The 22,641-nt window shown below is 37.3% G+C and overlaps 1 protein-coding gene across 1 annotated transcript in view; it reads left to right on the top strand.

Moving 5' to 3' along the window:
* Nucleotides 1-22,641, top strand: part of CENPF (centromere protein F) — a gene marked incomplete at its 5' end in the record, with an annotated part of 52,993 nt that overhangs the window by 16,922 nt on the left and 13,430 nt on the right. Inside the window, 5 exons of the mRNA XM_081299757.1 lie at nt 4,378-4,503; nt 5,457-5,585; nt 9,670-9,792; nt 15,330-15,465; nt 18,005-21,402. Coding sequence (XP_081155883.1) covers nt 4,378-4,503; nt 5,457-5,585; nt 9,670-9,792; nt 15,330-15,465; nt 18,005-21,402 — 3,912 coding nt within the window. The remainder of the gene's footprint in view (nt 1-4,377; nt 4,504-5,456; nt 5,586-9,669; nt 9,793-15,329; nt 15,466-18,004; nt 21,403-22,641) is intronic.

Here is a 22,641-nt window from a genome sequence, read left to right as displayed (position 1 = left end):
GGCACTTGATCACCGAGCCATATATCCCCAGCCCGATTTTGGATTTTATTTAGAGACAGGGTCTCAATGAGTTAGTGCCTCACCATAGCTGAGGCTGACTTTGAACTCTCAATCCTCCTGTCTCAGCCTCATGAGCTGCTAGGATTACAGGTGTGTGCCACCATGCCTGGATTCTAATACTGTATTCTTAAGTGAATGTTAGCTATTTTATAATATGTTTTTTCCCCCAAGTATTTGTAGACTTTGTGGGGTATAAGGCTTAAATTCATGAGAAAAGAGTGTTAGAGCTGGCTGCAGACTTGGAGTTCAGTATATATAAATTTATTTATTCTAATTTGTTACACATGACAGCAGAATGCATTTCAATTTATAGTATACATATAGAGCACGAATTTTCATGTTTCTGGTTGTGCAGAAAAGTAGAGTCATGCCATTTGTGTCTTTGTACATGTACTTAGGGTAATGAGGTCCATCTCATTCTACCATCTATCCTACCCTCATACCCTCTCTCTATCTCTCCTCCTCTTTGCCCTATCTAAAGTTCCTCCATTCCTCCCATGCTCCCCTCCCACCCCCATTATAGATCAGCATCCACATATCAGAGAAAACATTTGGTCTTTGGTTTTTTAGGATTGGCTTACTTAGGATGACATTCTCCAATTCCATCCATTTACCTGCAAATGCCATGATTTTATTCTCTTTTAATGCTGAGTAGTATCCCATTGTGTATACATACCACAGTTTCTTTATTCATTTATCTATTGAAGGGCATCTAGGTTGGTTCCACAATTTAGCTATTGTGAATTGTGCTGCTATAAACATTGATGTGGCTGTGTCACTGTGTGCCTTTTTCCCCACATCCTCGTCAACACTTATTGTTGTTTGTATTCTGGAGTGAGATGGAATCTTAGAGTGGTTTTTATTTGCATTTCTCTAATTGCTATTGATGTTGAACATTTTTTCATATATTTGTTGATTGATTGTATATCATCTTCTGAAAGGTGTTTGTTCAGTTCCTTGGCCCATTTATTGATTGGGTTATTTGTTTTTTTTTTTTTTCGTGTTAAGATTTTTGAGTTCTTTATATATCCTATAGATTAGTGCTCTACAAGAGTTAAAAACAAGAATCAACAAATGGGACTTACTCAAACTAAAAAGTTTTATCTCAGCAAGAGAAACAATAAGAGAGGTAAATAGGGAGCCGACATCCTGGGAACAAATCTTTACTCCTCACACTTCAGATAGAGCCCTAATATCCAGAGTATACAAAGAACTCAAAAAATTAAGCAATAAGAAAACAAATAACCCAATCAACAAATGGGCCAAGGACATGAACAGACACTTCTCAGAGGAGGATATACAATCAATCAACAAGTACATGAAAAAATGCTCAACATCTCTAGCAGTCAGAGAAATGCAAATCAAAACCACCCTAAGATACCATCTCACTCCAGTAAGATTGGCAGCCATGATGGAGTCAAACAACAACAAATGCTGGCGAGGATGTGGGGAAAAGGGTACACTTGTACATTGCTTGTGGGACTACAAATTGGTGCGGCCAATTTGGAAAGCAGTATGGAGATTCCTGGGAAAGCTGGGAATGGAACCACCATTTGACCCAGCTATTGCCCTTCTCGGACTATTCCCTGAAGTCCTTAAAAGAGCGTACTGTAGGGATACTGCTGCATCGATGTTCATAGCATCACAATTCACAATAGCTAGATTGTGGAACCAACTTAGATGCCCTTCAATAGATGAATGGATTAAAAAATGTTGCATTTATACACAATGGAGTATTACTCAGCACTAAAAAATGACAAAATCATGGAATTTGCAGGGAAATGGATGGCATTAGAGCAGATTATGCTAAGTGAAGCTAGCCAATCCCTAAAAAACAAATGCCAAATGTCTTCTTTGATATAAGGAGAGCAACTAAAAACAGAGCAGGGAGGAAGAGCATGAGAAAAAGATTAACATTAAACAGGGACGAGAGGTGGGAGGGAAAGGGAGAGAGAAGGGAAATTGCATGGAAATGGAAGGTGACCCTCATTGTTATACAAAATTACATATAAGAGGATGTGAGGGGAAAGGGGAAAAAATATCAAGGGAGAGAAATGAATTACAGTAGAAGGGGTAGAGAGAGAAGATGGGAGGGGAGGGGAGGGGAGGGGGGATAGTAGAGGATAGGAAAGATAGCAGAATACAACAGTCACTAGTATGGCAATATGTAATATCGTGGATGTGTAACCGATGTGATTCTGCAATCTGTATATGGGGTAAAAATGGGAGTTCATAACCCACTTGAATCAAATGTATGAAATATGATATGTCAAGAGCTTTGTAATGTTTTGAACAACCAATAAAAAAAAAAAATAGATTCGTGCTCTATCTGATGTGCTTGTGGTAAAAATTTGCTCCAAATATAGGTTCTCTTCTCACCTCACTGATTGTTTCTTTTGCTGAGAAGAAGCTTTTTAGTTTGAATCCATCCCATTTATTGATTCTTGGGAGTTTTTTAAAATATATGCAGAAATCTTAGAGAAGTGTACAGGGTCACATGCTATATACTTTCAAAGGATTTGAGCTCTGGTCACTTATTTTAGAACACCATGGAGCATTTATGACACCTACTGATTAACTATTTTTACATGATTGTGCATTATTGATACTAAAATGCCATTTAGAAAGGTTTATATAAAATATAAATACCTTGTAAAGGGTCTTTTTAAACCTACAATGTCTTAATAGGAAAGTATTGTTGATTCTGAGATGGGAGTAGTGGAATCTGTTGCAGTTTGAGGAAATGCCAGTAGAGGGTACCAAGGGTTCATTAGTAGTACATGTAGGTTTTGTTTATGTTTTTTTTTTTTTTTCTTTTTTCCCTGAGAATTGTCAATCATCCAAATTTTAGGCCATCATCTGGGCAGGGATTTGTGTCTGAGTTATTTACTGTTATATCTTCAGTGCCTACAACAGTTCATAACCTAAAGTAGTCTGTTAATAAATATTTGTTGAATTCATACCTATTATTGTTGTAATCTCTGTAATACTCTTTCTTGGGCATTTAAAAACTCAAGGATGATATAAAAATAATGACAAAAGTGTCATAATGTTCAATGTAGTGGACTGGTTCAAACCACTGGCTCAAAATTTTGCTGTTTAAATTTGATATTTTTAAAGTTCTGATATTTTCAAAATCATTTAGTCATTATTGACCAACTCTACACTTTTTGTCTCTGGTTACTTAATAATTGGTGTCTGACTGGTCTTCCAGCAAAGTGTTATATAGTGTTTTCTTTTTCTCTGAATTCCCAGTTAAATTTCTAATAGCTATAAATTAGATTATGAAGATTCTTAGAGAAAAAAAAAATCATAGAGAGATTTGCCAATTTGGGACACATTTCTTTTGGAGTGAAGAGTTCCTTTCCACCAAGACAAAGTTTTCTTATTATCCCCTGGGTCCTTAGAGTGGTTTTAGAGGGCAGTTTAAGGATTTGAGCACAAGGGGATGATATAGAGGAATGGATTTCACCATTTAAAGAATTATGACTCTTTTGTTCCAATCTGTTTTTAGAAGAGCATTCTAAATTTTCATGTAGTTCACATTTTCGAATTTACTTTATGGATAACTAGATATTAGGAAGGCAGTAGAATGTTCTTTGTGTTGCTTATAGCAGCTTGATTAAAAACAAGTTGTGGGGCTGGGGTTATGGCTCAGAGGTAGAGTGCTTACCTAGCATGTATGAGGCACTAGTTTCGACTCTCATCACCACATAAAGTAAAATAAAGACATTGTGTCCGCCTATAACATTGTGTCCACCTATAACTAAAAAAAAAAAAAGAATTAAACAAACAAAAAAAACCTAGTTGTGATATTCTTGAGCCCTGTGAACCCTCAGAAATATAAAGTGGCATAGTGGGAGCCACATTGTGGAAAGAAGGATTTTAATATTTAAAATTTCCTGCAAGATCCATTATGCTTGAAAGAGACTATCAGAGAAAGGTAATGGGCACCCTGTAATTACTGGGTCAACACCAGTACCTTTTAACCTCTCCTTCCCAGCAGCAGTATGTTAGATGAATCATTAGACATCCTGTCTCAGTTTTCATAGCATGGACTATGAAGTTATTTATTTAAATGGGTTAATTCTTACATACTTGATAATATTTCCCAAATATAGATTTTATATGTGCTGAGATAAAGTGGTTTTTGTATTTGGCTGATAGGTTCAAACCCAACTTTTTATGAAATAAAAAGATCAAAACAATGGTAAACTTAAAACAGATTTTGGGGCTAAGATTTTTTTCTAAAAAACAAAATATTTGCTTCTTTCCTTGAATGACTTTTCTTTGGTGTCAAACATTTTTATCTGTTAGTGTACTGCATTGGAACAAAAGTTGAAAAAATTGACTGAGGATTTGAGTTGTCAGCGACAAAATGCAGAAAGTGCCAGGTGTTCTCTGGAACAGAAAATCAAGGAGAAAGAAAAGGAGCTTCAAGAGGTAAGGCAAATGGGTTCAGGAAGAGTGTGTCTGAAAGGCTCTTGTGGAGTCTGTGTTCTTGAAAAGTTTGATTACTTGGAAAGAGAAGCAGTTTGTCATAATTTGGGAAATCATTAGAGGGAAATGCTTTGTAGACAACAGGTCACCTATTTCTCTCATGTTTCTGGTTTTGATTGGAGAGAGAGGATTAGTAGTCCAGAGTTTTCTTTTTTATTCATGTTTTCTGAGGTGCTTGAGATACTGACTAGGAACAAGTTCTGTTGCTTCTTTCAAACACTTTATTTGCAGTGAAGGGGATTACATAAGGTTCTCCAGTCTGTTAAGCCTGTGGGATGGCAAATGAACTAGGAAGGTAGTTAATGTACAGGGAGAGAAGTCGGAGGAGTTAGGGCAGAAGGTGGGCTGGTAGGTATTGCTGCCAGTTTGGTCCTTTCAGGCTATTTAGCTTGAGAATCTAGTCTTTTAGTAAGAGTGACTGGGAATGTTAGCTGGTATCCTATGGTTATCAGAGTTAATTGTGTCCTTTATTTTCTATCTTTTAAAATTTAAGAACATTATAAGTTGTATAACTTTGGTTTTTGATTATTTAACCCGTCTTGAGTGTTTGATTGCTTGGCTGAGTTGTGATCTTTGCAGTTCAGCTCTTCTCACCTGCCTGATTCACCCAAATAGAGATGGTTAATTTAAAATGAGGGATGAGGTGGGAATCTGCTGGGCTGGTTACCACATGGTCAACTTTTAGACTCCTTTGCCTTCCTTTCAGAGATCTGGATTTGATTGTGGGGTCCACTGCTTAGGCTGATTGAACTTGTCAGTCAGTGGATGGTTGGTTTGGCTCCCTGTTGTCTTGTGCTCTTTCCATGTAGCATTAACTGATGGGATGTTTGTGCCTCATCTTGGAATCTCCCTTGTCAATCATTGTTAGTTTGATGCATGTATCCTTTGCTTTTCAGGAACTTTCCCGTCAGCATCGTTCTTTCCAAACCCTGGACCAAGAGTGCACTCAGATGAAAGCCAGGCTTACCCAAGAGTTACAGCAAGCCAAGAATACTCTCAATATCCTACAGGCTGAACTGGATAAAGTAGGACACGAACTTATTTCTCTCTCCCTCTTTTCCTTATGCATGTTACTTCTCCGCCACAGTTGACATAAGATGTTTTTATTTTGGGGAGAAGGGGTAACTGGGGATTGAACCCAGGGCACTCAACAACTGAGCCATTTCCCCATCCCTATTTTGTATTTTATTTAGAGACAGGGTCTCACTGAGTTGCTTAGCACCTTGCTTTTGCTGAGGTTGGCTTTGAACCTGTGATCCTCCTGCCTCAGCCTCCTGAGCCACTGGGATTACAGGTGTGCACCATTGCGTCTGGCAACATAAAATATTTTTAAAACCAGTATCTGAAAACATAAAAGTTGTACATATTAATGGGGTACTATGCATGTTTGATACATGTGTACATTGCATATTGTTTAAATCAAGGTAGACATCCTTGTCTCCTTTATCATTTCTATATGGTGAAAACTTGCAAAATCCTTTTAATTTTTTGAAATTATATAGTGCATTATTGTCATCATAGTCACCCTACTGTGCAATAGCACATCAGTACTTCTTTGATCTTCTGTCACTTAGCACGCACTGATCAACCTCTCCCTGTTCTCCTTTCCCTTCCTCTGCTCTTCCCAGCCTCTGGTAACCACAGCTTTACTCTCAATTTGTGAGAGCAACTGTGTCATGTTCCATGTGTGAGTGAAGATTCTTTTAAAGCAAAAATGTTCTATCTTCATTTTCTTTACTCATCAAAGTGCAGAGTGAACAGATCCTTTCTGATGTCCATTTTCTCATCCAGAGAAAGCAGGATGTAGAGTTAGGATTTCAGATCTGAAGGTCAGTAGAGGTTTCTGAGATTCTGCTTGTTCTGGATCATGTGAACAGATGGGAACTGTCCCAAGTAATTTATGCTCTCTGATAGCTAATGCACTGGAGAGTAAAATCAATTGTCTTATTTGAAACTCACTTCAAATGTGATCTCACCTAGGTTTATAACTTTATGTCCCTGGTTTGGAGGTCTCCTCTGAACTTTAGATTTGTAGTATGTGCTTGATGTTCCACCTGGCAGTTGACGGGCATCTCGTGCTTAATGTGTTCATAACAGAACTCAGCTAGTTTTTTCTTTGTTTTTTTTTTTTTTTAAAACCTGCTTCTTTCTTAGTCTTCCCCATCCTAATAAAGAGCCATTCCTTTCTCCACATTTTCAGGCATATTAGAAATTGAAATCCATGCCATCTTCAATTCTTTTTCTTTCACACCTGAACCATTTCTGTTAAAACTGCTGACTTGATTCTTATTTGTGCGCTCTCTTGCTCTCTCTTTCTCTCTCTCTCTCATATATACACACACACACACTTGTGTGCATATCTGTATATGTGGATTTGTGTGCATATTTGTATGTGAATGATATAATAGTATATTTAAACTTTTGGTGTAAAAGATACAAAAGCTGCATAGAATGAATTTGAAACTCAATAAATTATTATGTGAAATGATCTCTTATAAAGGTTACCTATGTCAGAAGCTAGTCTTATCAGCCACCCTACAAAATTTACATGTGTCTCTATCTCCCTTTTAAGCATAAGCCTGACTTTTTATGTCTATCTTTATACTGTATATTGAATATGACTACTTTCTGTCCCATCTGGTGCTGTAACCTGGCCTAGGTCATCATCCATCTCTGCAGATTCCATATCTGTGGACTTAAATATCAAAAATATAAAATATTTTTTTTTGTGGCACTGGTGTTTGAACCCAGTACACTTTACCACTGAATTATATCCCCAACCCTTTTTACTTTTAATTTCAAAAAAATTTGGAAACAGGTGCTCCCTAAGTTGTTGAGATTGGCCTTGAACTTATGATCCTTCTTCAAGCTGCCCAAGTAGCTGAGATTATAGATGTGTGTCACCATACCTGGCTCAAAAATATTCTTAGAAAACAAAATTCCAGAACATTTCAAACAGCAAAACATGAATTTGCTGTGCATCAAGTGCTATCCTGAATCCACACGAATGAAGTGGTGTGTAGATACATCCTGCTGTAGCCTCTACCACATCACAAGTCCTGTTTCTGCAGCACTCATTATTTGAGGGTTGCTTGCCTTGCATATGTTTCAAATACTATGTAGTTAATCCTGTGATGTACTGAACCATACATACTTTTATCCTTGTTATTCCTTGAATAATATAGTTTAACACCTATTTATGTACCATTTAGTTTGTATTAGGCACTATAAGCAATTGAAAGATAATTTAAAGTGTATGGGAGTATGTGCATAGGCAAATACTACCATGTTCTATGTGAGGGACTCACTGCTTCTGAGATTTTGGTACCCTTGCTAACACCAAAGGACAATGAGTGTATGGTATTCCAGTCCTTTTCTTATCTTTACTTTTTTCCTGTTTTCTCTGAGTTCTCCAAACTTTACCTCTTTTTTCTATATATTGCTCACTAAATGATGTCAGAGGCTCTCATAATGGTGTTTTTTTTTTTTTTTTTAAAGAGAGAGTGAGAGAGGAGAGAGAGAGAGAGAGAGAGAGAGAGAGAGAGAGAGAGAGAGAGAGAATTTTTAATATTTATTTTTTAGTTCTCAGCGGACACAACATCTTTGTTGGTATGTGGTGCTAAGGATCGAACCCGGGCCGCACGCATGCCAGGCAAGCGCGCTACCACTTGAGCCACATCCCCAGCCCATCATAATGGTGTTTTAATTTAGCATTTAGTTGTGACATATATTTGGTTTCCACCAGAATAGTTAGCATCAATTCTTAACGATCCTTGAAGTTTTTTTTTAATGAGAATAATGGATGTTTTTTAATTATAAAAATTACATATTATAATGGTAAAGTAGACAAATAGTATTCTTCCAGAATTTTTCTACATATATGTGGGTACAATTCTGCTTTTTTTTTTTTTTAACATTTTTTTTTTTTTTTTTTTTAGTTATAGGTAGACACAATGTCTTTATTTTTATGTGGGGCTGGATTGAACTCAGTGCCTCACATATGCGAGGTGAGCACTCTTCCTCTGCCACAATCCCAGCCTCCAATTCTACTTCTTAAAAATACAAATAAAGGCATAGGGCATGATTTGTGCTCCATCTTATTTTTTCAATTAATATGTCTTGGTCATATTTCATATCAGGACTTGTGGATCTATCTGAATTGTAACATTGGTTATATGGAACTTGAGCAAATAGCTGTATCATTACTTACTTTGCCAATTGATTTTTTTTTAACTTTATTCTAATTGTACATGAGTGTAGAATGCATTTTGATGCATCATACATTTTTCTGGTTTTACATGATGTAGAAATCACACTGGCAGTGTAATCATATGTACTCCCTTCTGCCTAATGCAAAGTACCTTGAACTTATTTTATTTATTGTGGGGGTACTTGGGATTGAACTCAGGGGTACTCTATCACTGAGCCACATCCCCATCCCTATTTTGTATTTTATTTAGAGACAGGGTCTTACTGAGTTGTTTAGTGACTTGCTTTTGCTGAGGCTGGCTTTGAACTCACCATTCTCCTGCCTCCACCTCCAGGGCCATGGGAATACAGGTGTGAGCCACTGCGCCTGGCTTGAACTTTTTTTTAATTTAAGAATGAAATTGTGGTATAAAGGTGTATTAAGAATTGTAATGCAAATAATAATAATAATAATAATAATAATAATAATAATAATAGAGCTCATGTTAAAAAAAAAGAGCTAGGGAGGAAAATTACCTCTAGATAGGGAATAGGGGTGGGAGGGAAAGGGAGGGAGACGGGGAATAGCTAGGATGGTGTAAGGAGATGGTCATCATTATACAAAGTACATGTATGAAGATGTGAATTTGGTGTCAACATACCTTATATACAAACAGAGATATGATAAATGGTGGTATAAAGGTGTATTAAGAATTATGAAAAAAAAAAGAACTCATGCATAATTTGGCATGAACATACTTTATACATACAGAGTTACAAAAAATTGTGCTGTGAATGGATAATTATGAATGTAATGCACTCCACTATTGTCATGTATGTAAGAAATAAAAAAAGAATGAATGATTATTTACAAATAAAAAACATAAAAATAATGCTTTTTCTTTTTCCTCTCCATTGTAGGTCACATCTGTAAAGCAACAATTAGAAAAGAATTTGGAAGAGTTTAAGCAGAGGGTCAGCAAAATGGAGCAGGCTATCCAGGCGAGTCAGATCAAGGAGGATGAGCTGAGGAGAAGCAGCGAGGTAAGTAGGGGCAGAGCTGAGTATTTCTCAACTGCTGTGCAGGATGAGGTATGAGGATTAGAAGAATTTCTGTTCATTTGTCAGTAGTTTATCACAAGTGTATATATTTTTCCTTATTTGCCAGAAGTATTACAACTGTTCTGTTACATAACTATGACATAGAATATGTGTTTTTTACTTTGCATTACTTGCATGCATCTAGCATTTATAAGAAAATATGATTTGTATTGAGAACACAGACTCAGTTGTTTTTTAGAATCATTCCACCTGGGAGGTAGAAGAAAGAAAAGAAAGGAGTGGATTTTCTGAATGGAAAGAAACAGAACTGTTGACATAAGCTATTGATTAAATCTCTTTACTAAGGGTTGGCTTTTGAGTTAGGTAATATTAAAAACCTGTAGAAAGTCATATATTTAAATAAAGAAGAAAAGTAATGACACAGTGTATAGATTTAAAATTCTTATAAAAAATCGAGAAGCTGGAGGTGTAGTGCAGTGGCTGAGCCCTTGCCTAACATATGTGAGGCCTTGGGTTTGATACACAGTACCACCAAAAAAAAAAAAAAAAAAAAAATCATTATCAATTGTGTTTTGTTACTCTGTCTTCAAAACTAAACACCAGTCTTGGTGTTCAGTATGTGCAAACACTGGTAAACATTGTTTTTGGAGATTCCTGTTTATCCTACAGAATGGTGGATAAGGGTCTCTAGGTGATGGTGTGGATGCCAGGAGTACCCCAGTGTTTCTACTAAGATTTTGTTCATGCATACATGGTTTCTTTCTGAATTTATTTAGTGTCCTAGACTTTATTTAAAGGGCTTAATTAAGAACCATTTAGGAACAGGCAATAGACTGAAACAATTTGAATAGAATCAGTATTGTAACTTCAGAATCAGTATTTTAACTTCAGAAGGAGGAGTAGCAAAAGTTCAGTGGAGGTTTCTTTCCTCTGGGACATAATAGGAAAGAATATTTTCCTGCTTATTTAAATGTTCTGTGATCAGTTTTAAAGAAAAAAATTCTCTATAAAGCATAGTTCCTTATACAGGTGATGAAAATCTAAGTGTACTTTCCTCTAGGGCTTTGCAGAGTGTGTCACAGTTGTGAAATTAGAACATCTGTCATGGTGAAGAAGTGGGTAGCTATGAAGGGGAAGCACTGCTGGAAAGGTGGGCCTCCCTCCTGCAACCCGAGTAGAAGGAATTTCACATCCAGTGATAGTTTTTCAAATGGAAGTGTTTGTTGCAACAAAACAAATATTTGCCTTTTGGCCAGTGGGGAGCAACCAACAGATGCTTCTGCTAACATTTCCACAGGCAGACTGGCATCAACTCTTCCCTCTGTGAGCTTCTCTTTCAGCCAGAAACTCTTCTGCGACTCCCCTGGCTTCCTGGAGGAAACATTTTGTAAAAGCAATCATCTGGTCAAGAGAGTCCAAACACTTTTCAAGTGGCATGCTAGGCTGAGTCATAGTACTGGGCTGGATGTCATCATGCAGGTGTTTCTGAAGACTTGTGCATCTTTGCAGGGTCTGGCTGTCATTTGTAGAGCTATCTCCAATGAACTCTACTCTATCCTCAGTTACATGCATATCATGTTTCACTTATATTTCACTGATTTCTGTCACATAAGGGTAGTCAGTCATGTGTGGAAAGTACCTAGAACAGGGCCTGGGAATGAATTTAGTGTTCTTCTTAATTGATGTGTATGATCACATGTGTCTTTCAAAAATAACATCATGAATTGACAGGGGTCAGCTGGCACTTGTCCTTTGAATTGGGATTGGGCAAGTGACTTATCAGCAAGAGTGATGGTATGATGCTGGTTGCAGTAGTGCACACCTGTAGTCCAAGTGACTAGCAAGGCTGATGCAGGAGGATTGCATGTTGGAGGCCAGTCTGGGCAATTTAGCAAGCACCTGTCTCAAATAAAAAAGACCGGGGATATAGTTCAGTTGTAGAGCATCCATGGGCTTAATCCTCCCTACTGCAAAGAAAGAAAAAAAAAAAGAAGTGGTGGTAGGACTGGGGGTATAAATGGTGTTGTCTTTGGAGGGAGCGAGATCTGAATTTGCATTGCTTTTCTGCCACTTACCTTCTCTGTAACCTTGAGATGGTGACTTAGCCTTTCTGAGGGACAAATAATACCTTTCCCTCTTCAAGGCTATATTCATGATTAAATTAAATATTGTACATAAAATCCTTGGCTCCATGCCCAGCACAAAAATGCTCAGTAAATTATTGTAACCCACCTGCTCATTGCTTTAGTCTTCACATCTATTAGGTCCATTTTGATGTTAACATTGTTTGCTGTCACCTATAGGCACAGAAGGTCATGACCAGGGGACAGTGCATTTGAGGTTTTTCATATTTAAAAATTTGCCTGTTCTATTATACTACCACTCTGGGTGTCTTTCCATATCTAATTATAAGTAAGTACAAACAAGTTTAGCATGCTTATAGGTTTTGGATGCTGAAACAATGTGACAGTTGTACTGAAATTTTCCTTGTTCGTATTTAGTAAACTAATATGCTGCTCACAATGAGAAATTATCAGTGCTGGAAACGTGATTTAATGGCCTAACCAAGGGTAAAGTTAACATTTAGTATCAAAGTGAGTGGAGGGTTTAGATGGGCTGCTTATCTGGAATCCAGTGCCAGCCCCCATTGCATTGGGGTTTGGCAATAAAATCCCATCATTTGACAGGCAAGATGAGGGAACACTTGCTTGGGGACCTTTCCAAACATAGGGATCTGTATTATACTAGATACTCTAAGGAGCTCAGTCTGGCAGGCAAGAATGATGAGGTGGAAGGGGAAAAGCGCATCTTCTGCTTTCATCTCATAGTCACATAGAGACTTCACCCTGGCAGGGGACATATTAAGCTATATTCAGGGATGGGATCATGAAACACCGCACACTAGCTGAAATTTGTTTTGTCTGGCCCTAGAAAGTGATGCTTCCCTTGCTGCTCCTAAACCAAAGTTGATCTGGGTGGAATTGCTTGCTAAGCTCTAATGCTGGCTCCTGCTTATAGGGATTTTTGTCGTGTTTTTCCTGAGTAGTGCCCAATTTTGCAAATCATGTGAGGATGCACAAGGTGCCTAGGAGAATATATCCTTGTACGCTTAGCTCATTGTTGGTAATGAGCTACCCAATCAAGTCTTAAGTGGCTGTAGCATCGCAGAAAACTAATTGCTGATGGATGGCAGCCTGCACATCCATTTTCAGATGTTCGTTTTCTAAATTCTGGCCTTTTAAAATTCTTGGGTTGGTCATAGCTGTGGCATTATAAGCCTGCTGGGTCCCAGGGTTGGCTGAACATTTTTTCATTAGAAACAAATATTTACGAAACTAGTGCCAGAATAGAGAAAGACACTCTAAATCTTTCCATTGAGCTTACTATTCACTTAAATGTTTCCAGTTATGGACAGAGAAGAATGGAGATCAACAGACACATACTATAAATTACCCCCCTGCCTTGCTGGTCCCTTCCCTCTCTTTTCTCCTTTTTCTTACCTTCCTTCCTGTTGGGATGTCTTCTCAGCTTTGTCAGTCTCCCAAAGATTAGATGTGATTTGATTTGATCAATTTTTTAGGGTAAGAATATTTTCTAGGCTGTAAAATAAAAGTGGTAAGTTAACCCAGGTAGTTATGTTCTAGTTAGTCGTAATGTTGACCTTATTTTCCATTGATCATGATCTTGCAAATTAAACTTTGGAAAGAAAAAAATAATAATAACACTCCATTACACTTGTCAGAGCGCTTCCATCTGTGATCTCATTGACTGGGAGATTTTATTGAGCCTGAAGAACAAACATTTTCTGTGGTTTAATGATGCTAACTTAAATCAATAACATTGTTTCACCTTCATGATCTTTCTTTGCAAAATTTAATACTGACTGGTGTGAGTTAGCCTCTGTCTAGAGTTCACTGGACAATCAGCCCTTTAGTTCTGATTGATATCTTAATTTGATAGAGTGTCAGTTTTGCCATGGAAGAAAGGCAGGATTAGGATGTGGGAGACAGGAGTATAATACCGACAACAGGTTTTGTCTCATTTTAATGATGAAATGAATGTATATACATGAACAGAGCAGCTGCCAGCAAGTTTTCAAGTACTTTCTACTAGCCAGATTCTCCCTCTTCTTGAATTTGGCTTTGCTGCATCAGTACCCATCTGCTGGTAGTAACCAGGCTGATAATTGAAGGCAGTCTTCCAACACAGCTTTGCCAGGGCCATCTGTTTTCAAACGGTGCTGTAGGATTTTGGAGGATGGGTCTTAATTGTTTCTTTAAGATTCAGAAATTTCCCCCTGCTTCTCAGAAAGGTATTTTTGAAAGGCAGTTTTTTAAAACATTAGCCTTTTTCCTCACTCAAAAGATGTGAGGCACTTGGTTCTGTCAGTTTATAATGATATCTGCTAATTCCATGTGGTCCAGAGTGTGGTACATAATATAGGTTGAGATACTTATGAGCATAAAAAAACTATGATAAGTTTCAAGTAGGTATAGAGTATTCATAATGTTTATTATATGAGTCCTATGTGGTTAAGGAGTAATCATGCTTTCATTTGGCATGTAAATATTGCTTAGTTTTTAAGATCAAAGGTCTCCCGAGATAATGGGTTGGAACTGTATATGTATGCATCTCTGCTACCTTATTGCACACAGATGCATGGGTACTTATTTACTCAAACACCCAATGAATCTGTTTCATTGTGAGAGCTCAAATTCTCCTATATGGAATTAATTATTCGTCTACTCCCCAACCTTTGCTTTTTCACCCACACTCAATGTCTCTTTGGTATTTGGCACGTTCTGGTGGGTATTCAGTGATTATTATTATTATTTATATTTGTTCTTCTCATAATTACATCCCAGCATCTTGAACATTGTACATTTTCTTGATGAAAATGTTTCTTGAAGGTAATTTTACTCATAAAGACATTCCCCAACAATGAACCCTTAGATGATATTATAATGAGAAGTAAAAATTTATCACATGAATAATTTGTTTTAGGAATGTATCAACTCTTTGCAAAGATATATTTGATAAGAACTTGGAACCTTTGTCCTTGAGGATCTTGTAAATAGATTTTTCCATGTAAGCTAACTCTTTAGCAGTCATAAGCACAACAAGAAATTGCAAAGAGATAAATTTTTTTTTTTTAAAAGAGAGAGAGAGAAAGAGAATGAGTTTATTTATTTATTTATTTAGTTTTCGGCAGACACAACATCTTTGTTTGTATGTGGTGTTGAGGATCGAACCCGGGCTGCATGCATGCCAGGCAAGCATGCTACCACTTGAGCCACATCCCCAGCCCGATACATGTTTTTTTGAAGGAAAAAGATTATCATCTGCTTTGGCTTTGATTTCAATTCATGACATTATTTGATTCAAGGAAAAATGTCTATCTTCATGAGGTACTTGAAGGGAGAGATACAGACAGTTCTGCTAAGGACCCTTATGAAGGCAGAAGTCATGACTTGTTTGAGCATTTGTTTTGATTGTAATCAACTTAATGTGTATTTTAGGAAATGAAAAAGGAAAATGGTCTCCTTAAGAGCCAGTCTGAGCAAAGGGCCAGAGAAGTCTGCCACCTGGAGGAAGAACTCAGGAAAGTCAAAGAGAGTTTAAATCAGAGCCAGAATTTTGCAGAAGAAATGAGAGGTGAGTAAACTTAGTGTTTTAGTTAGTTCTCTAAGTTATTGCCCCAGTGAAGGAGGATGGATGACTTTAACATATTAGAGAAACCGAATTTTACCATATATTCACCCCAAAAGATCCTGTAGGTGATGTGGAAAAAGTATTTTGTCTTTTTAATTTTCAAGAGAAAGAGTTGTATTTTTAAAAATGAATGTATTGAGACCTTGAATGCAAGGTTTTTACCACTTTGAAACCAGAGGGTAAGTATTTTCCACACGAAGCTCAGTTGTCAGTGCCGTCTCTCGTCCCAGTGTTTTCTTTTTGTCCAAAGTGTGTTTGCCCATTACCTCCATTTCCCTTAGAATGAAAAAACTCCTATGTTTAGTGTATGTTTTCCAAACCCTGTAATGACTATTTGCATTTTTTTAATTTAAAAGAATTTTTTTAATATTTACTTTTTTTAGTTGTCAATGGACCTTTTATTTATTTATTTATACGTGGTGCTGAGAATGGAACCCAGTGCCTTGCACATGCTAGGCATGTGCTGTACCACTGGGCTACAACCTCAGCCCTGACCATTGCAATTTGAATAACCTATTTGACTGAATGATTTTTAAAAAAATTTTGACTGAATGATTTTATTTCCTGACTTTAAAGTCAAGGAATTATCTATTTACAGCAAATGAACCCATCAATTGTTTCATTTTTGTCTGTGCTATGTTTTTAAATTATATATATATATTTTCTTCTCTGGGGTGTCTGCATGTCTAGGATTTCTTCTCAAAGAAATATGACCCATGAATATCTGTCAATGTCCCTATGACTATTCTATTTGTTTGTTTGTTTGTTTATTCAATTGAGTCTTTCTGTATTGCCCAGGCTGGTCTCAAACTCCTGGGCTCAAGTGATTCTCCTGCTTCAGCCTTATAAGGAGCTGGGACTAAGTCTGCTCAAGATGACTTTCATTTTCCATAGGCAAAAAATGCCAGTTTTTTAGCTTTCCTGAAGGAAAATTGTAACAGGATGTAATGGTTAGGACTCTTTTAAGTGTTGTTTACCAGTGTCATTATTGGAGGGCCTTCCACATAGAGCAAATTGAAGTTTTTGGATCATTGTTCCACAAGCCATCAATGCCTAGTGGATAGATTTGAGACTAGCAGGTTAGAAATGTGTATGATTATCATTCACTATTGCTTCTGAGAGTCTGATACATGCTGCCTCTGTCATACTGTTGAGGTTCTCAACTTTTTTCCTCCCCCAACATACTTGAGGAATATGAAGCCTTCTCATCACTGTTCTATGAACACATTATGTTTATCCCCAACTGCGAGGGGCTGTGGGTAGAGGTGAGGCATTGGGCAGAAAACAAGGTCATGAAAGCTTCCAGATGATTCTCATATCTTCTTGTCATACTTACTGTGGATGATATTGTTCTCCAAGATTACTCACATATAGGCCTTGAGAGTTAACTGATATGTAGCATCATGAACTTGTAACTAAAATGGTGTTGTGAGTAGTTTTTTTTTTTTTTTTTTTGAGACATCAGAATTACCATAGCGTGAATTAGGATATTTCAATTTTAGTTCTCTTCTCCTAGTTTTCTTGGAATAAATAATCAAAATATGGGGAAAATTTAGATATACACAAAGAAAAAGAAGTAAAGAAGTGCTCAAGGAAATATTCCCTGTTTTTTTTTTTTTTTTTTTTTAGAGAGAGGGGGAGAGAGAGAGAGAGAGAGAATTTTTTAATATTTATTTTTTAGTTATCGGCAGACACATCTTTGTTTGTATGTGGTGCTGAGGATCGAACCTGGGCCGCACACATGCCAGGCGAGCGCGCTACCACTTGAGCCACATCCCCAGCCCCCCTTAGTATTTTATATAGCACTTTTATTAAGCTGCTTAAAAGAAGATTTAGTGTGATACTATCATACTATCCTTAAAACGAGCTTTTTCCTCACTGTCTTTATATAAACTTAGGTAATTATTAGATGATCTGCTTTCCAAGAGGGATATAGTAATAATGTTGATTTTTACAAGGCTTAAGAAGTTATTTATTTGTTTCTTTTTTTTTTTTTTAACGTCAGTGCTGGGGATTGAACTCAGGGCCTTATGTATGCTGGCAAGCACCCTGCCACTGAGCTACATTCCTAGCCCTTGCTATGTTATTTTAAGACAGGTTCTCCCTAAGTTGCCCAGGCTGGCCTTTAAATTATAGTCCTCCTGCCTCAGCCTACAGAGTTCCTGAGGTTTCAGGTGTGCACCACTGTACGTGGCTAGAGAGTAGAATTCTTTTTTTTTTTTTTTTTGGTACCAGGGATTGAACCCAGGGCCACTTAACTACTGAGCTACCTCCCCAGGATCCCCCACCCCCTTTTTAAAAAATTTTTGAGACAGGTCTTGCTAGGTGGTTAGGATTTTGAGGCTGGCTTTGAACTTGTGACTTTCTGCCTCAGCCTCCTGAGCCACTGGGATTATGGGTGTGTGCCACCATGCTTGGCTAGAATTCTTATAGAATAGATAATTATTAAAACATTGACAATTTTTTTTTCTTTTTAAACTAGCTAAGAATACCTCTCAGGAAACCATGTTAAGAGATCTTCAAGACAAAATTAATCAGCAGGAAAACTCCTTGACCTTAGAAAAACTGAAGCTTGCCTTGGCCGATCTGGAAAAACAACGGGACTGTTCTCAAGACCTTTTGAAGAAGAGGGAACATCACATTGAACAACTGAATGATAAATTAAGCAAGATAGAAAAAGAATCCAAAGCTTTATTGAGTGCTTTGGAGTTAAAAAAGAAAGAGTATGAAGAATTGAAAGAAGAGAAAACTCAGTTTTCTCATTGGAAAAATGAAAATGAAAAACTATTAAATCAGTTGGAATCAGAAAAGGAAAGTTTGCAGAGTAAAATCAATCACTTGGAAACCTGCCTTAAGACTCAGCAAATAAAAAGTCACGAATACAATGAGAGAGAAAAGACCCTGGAGATGGAACGAGAAAACCTAAATGTTGAGATCAGAAACCTTCACAATGTGATAGAGAGCAAGACCATGGAGATAGAGACACAGAAAAAAGCTTATGTAGAACTACAGCAGAAAGCTGAGATCTCTGATCAGAAGCATAAGAAGGAAATAGAAAATATGTGTCTGAAAACTTCAGAGCTAACTGGGCAAGTTGGAGATCTCGAACACAAGCTTCATTTACTGTCAAGTGAAATAATGGACAAAGACCAGCATTACCAAAACTTGCATGCTGAATATGAGAACCTCAGGGAACTCCTCAGATCCAAGGATTCTAATCTGGTGTCGAGTGAGGATCATCACAGAAGTTGTTTGGTTTTTGAACAGCAGCCTACAGTGAATAATTCCTTTGCAAATCTAACAGGGGAACAAGGAACCATGCTTTCCGAAATAAGCAAATGCCACTTAGGTGCAGACCAAAGTCCAAAGCATTCAGCTCTCTTACAAAACAGAGTTGTTTCACTTGAATTTTCCTTAGAGTCTCAAAAGCAGATGAACTCAGATCTGCAGAAGCAGTGTGAAGAGTTGGTGCAAGTCAAAGGAGAAATAGAAGAAAATCTCATGAAAGCAGAACAGATGCATCAAAGCTTCCTGGCTGAAACGAGTCATCGCATTAGTAAGTTACAGGAAGACACTGTCGTTCATCAGAATGTGGTTAATGAAACTTTAGTTGCCCTGGAGAACAAGGAAAAGGAATTGCAACTTTTGAAAGAACAACTAGAAGCTGAGCAAGCAGAGATTCAAGAATTAAAAAAGAGCAACCATCTACTTGAAGTCTCTCTAAAGGAGCTACAACTTTTATCTGAAACCCTGAGCTCAGAGAAAAAGGAAATGAGTTCCATCATTTCTCTAAGCAAAAAAGAAATTGAAGAATTGACCCAAGAGAATGGGGCACTCAAAGAAATTAATGAAACCTTAAGTCAAGAGAAAATGAACTTAATCCAAAAAAATGAGAATTTTTCCAGTTGTATAGAAGAACGAGAGAAAAGCATTTCAGAGTTATCTGATCAGTATAAGCAAGAAAGACTTCTTTTACAACAGAGATGTGAAGAAACCGGAAGTGCATTGGAGGATCTTCATGAAAAATACAAAGCAGTGCAAGAAAAGAACTCTGAATTAGAATGCTTACTAAAGGAATGCACTGGCATTTGTGAAAACAGAAAAACTGAATTGGAACAGCTAAAGGAAGCATTTGCAAAGGAACATCAAGAATTCTTAACAAAATTAGCTTTTGCTGAAGAAAGAAACCAGAAACTAATGTTAGAGTTGGGGATAGTACAACAAACTCTGAGATCTGAGATTACAGACATCCAAAACAATTCTCAGAATGAGGCTAATGGTTTAAAGCAAGAAATCATGACTCTAAAGGAAGAACAAAATAAGCTGCAAAAGGAAGTCAATGACTTATTACAAGAGAATGAGCAACTGATGAAGCTGACAAAGACTGAACTGGAACAGCAGCATCCAGATTTGGAAACAATTAGGGTCTCTGTGAAAGAAACGGAGAATGAGATAAATAAATGTGATTTTCAGCATCACATGGATCTTGAAGTTAAAGACATTGCTCCAGGCAGTTGTACTACACAGTTTATACAATTAGAAGCTTTGGTGAAAAATATGGAATTGAAACTTCAACAAAGTGAGAAGGAGAAAGAGTGCTTGCAGCAGGAATTACAGACAATTAGAGGAAAATTAGGAACTGGAAATTTGCAAGATGATCAGCCACAGGAAATTAGTGGCCTTAAAGACTGTGAAATAGATACAGAAGAAAGGTACCTTTCGGTGCTTCATGAATTGTCAACCAGTCAGAATGACAATGCACAGCTTCATTGCACTCTGCAGACAGCAGTGAACAAGCTGAATGAGCTAGAGAAAATGTGTGAGGCACTGCGGGCTGAAAAGCTGGAACTGGTATCTGAGCTGAATGATTCAAGATCAGAGTGTATCACAACAACGAGTAAAATGGCAGAAGAGGTAGAGAAACTAGTAAGTGAAGTTAAAATATTAAATGATGAAAATGGTCTTCTTCAAGATGAGTTAGTGAAAGAAATGTCAGATGGTGAATTTGGTGAGCAACAAAACGAGCAGATGTCAGTGTCCTTGAATCCTTTGGATGACAGTAATTCCTATGAGCGCTTGACCTTGTCAAATAAAGAAGTTCAAATGCATTTTGCAGAATTACAGGAGAAATTCTCATCTTTACAAAGTGAACACAAAATTTTACATGATCAGCACTGTCAGATGAGCTCTAAGATGGCAGAGCTACGGTCCTATGTTGATACATTGAAGGCTGAAAATTCGGCTTTGTCAGTGAATCTGAGAAACTTGCAAGGTGAATTGGTAAAGGACTTGAAGCCAGAACCTGAGGAGGGGCGTAATCTGTCACTGTCCTTCTCTTGTGTGACAGACAGCCCTAGCCTGACAAGTTTTGGAGAATCCTCTTTTTACAAAGATGTTTTAGAACAGACTGGAGACCTTTCTCTCTTGAGTAGTTTAGAAGGAAGTATTTCAGCAAACTTGTCTAACATAGATGAAGTATCTTGTAGCCGTCTGGAGGAAAATCTGGCAAAGAAAGAAATCCCAACTGCCCCCATGAAGAGGGTGGAAGAACTTGAGACCCTCTGTCAGGTGTACTTGGAATCCCTCAAGAATCTGGAAGAGAAAATTGAAAGTGAAGGGATTCTGAAAAATAAAGAAATTCAAGAGCTTGAGCAGTTATTAAGTTCTGAAAGGAAAGAGCTTGATTGTCTCAGGAAGCAGTATTTGTCAGAAAATGAACAGTGGCAGCAGAAGCTGACAAGTGTGACTTTGGAGATGGAGTCCAAGTTGGCAGCAGAAAAGAAGCAGACGGAACACCTGTCACTTGAGCTTGAAGTAGCACGACTCCAGCTGCAAGGGTTGGACCTAAGTTCTCGGTCTTTGCTTGACTCTGAAGTAGAAGTAAGTACCTGGGATTACGTGCTATTTCTGTTGGCATGATCAGTAGTCACTCAACAAATGTTGACTTGAAATTGACATGAAATCTAAGTTAGTGTATAAATATATGGTTCAAGGAAATATAAAATATTCTAAAATTTTTCTAAAACCAACTATAACTTTAGAAAAATGAGTAAATCTTATTTGAGGAATACATTTCTATAATGAGTAGATTTAAAGTGCTACTATTTCAACTATTACTACTATTTATTATATGGGAAATTATTTAAGGTGTTGCTAAAGCCGAGGAAAATTATGGATTCAGAAGGTCTTTAGAATCTGTGTGTTTTCATTGAGAGTTAATAAGGCACACTTATGAATGGCAATGTGATAAGGATTTTATAACTCATGCCCTTTTTAGACTATTGTAATGTTACAGCATTATAGTCATGAAACTAAATATAGAAGATTGTTTAACATATTGCTTAACAATTTCTCTCTAACAATTTGCTGTGGTACAAATCTGTGATTTGGTATTATGTCATTTAAAGAGAACTTTATTTCTCTCTCCTTAGTTTTTGTACAAGGAATGGAACCCAGGGGTGCTTAACCTCTGAGCCATTTCCCCATTCCTTTTTATTTTTTGTTTTGAGACAAGGTCTTGATAAGTTGCATAGGGCCTTGCTGAGGCTGGCTTTGGCCTTGTGATCCTCTTGCCTCAGCCTCCTGAGCTGCTGGGATTCCAGGCATGTGCCACTGGGACTGGCAGTCTTTATTTATTGGATACGTACTTGTTTAGTTATTAAGGACTTGGTCCTTTCTTGTTGACCAGTTCAAATAATAATACTGTATAGTTTGAGTCTCTCTCTGTATATTTCTATGAGGTGGGGAGGGAGTTCATGATGAGGGTCAAGAGGACTAGCCAAAATATCAACTCCTTATTTTGTAGATGAAAGGGAAATGAAATGCTTATATGTAATTTATCTAAGAATGTACATGGTAGGTGCTGTATTGGGCATGGAGACCTTGGGCCGGAAATCTGGTTATGAAACATTATACCTTCTTTTATTAAGGAGTATCATAAATACTGAGGATGGAAGCTAAACATTTATATGGAATTTGTTGGCTACTTAATTGATATTCACAAAGAAATCTTTAAATAAAATTTAGTTATAGTTGGGCACAATACCTTTATTTTATTTGTTTATTTTTATATGGTGCTGAGGATTGAACTCAGCCCCTTGCACTTGCTAGGCAAGTGCT

Source organism: Spermophilus citellus, assembly GCF_964194105.1.
Source record: "Spermophilus citellus genome assembly, chromosome: 6".
In the NCBI taxonomy this organism is placed as follows: Eukaryota; Metazoa; Chordata; class Mammalia; order Rodentia; family Sciuridae; genus Spermophilus; species Spermophilus citellus.
The sequence above is the reverse complement of the archived record's forward strand: the minus strand, read 5'-3'. Positions and strand labels throughout refer to the sequence as shown.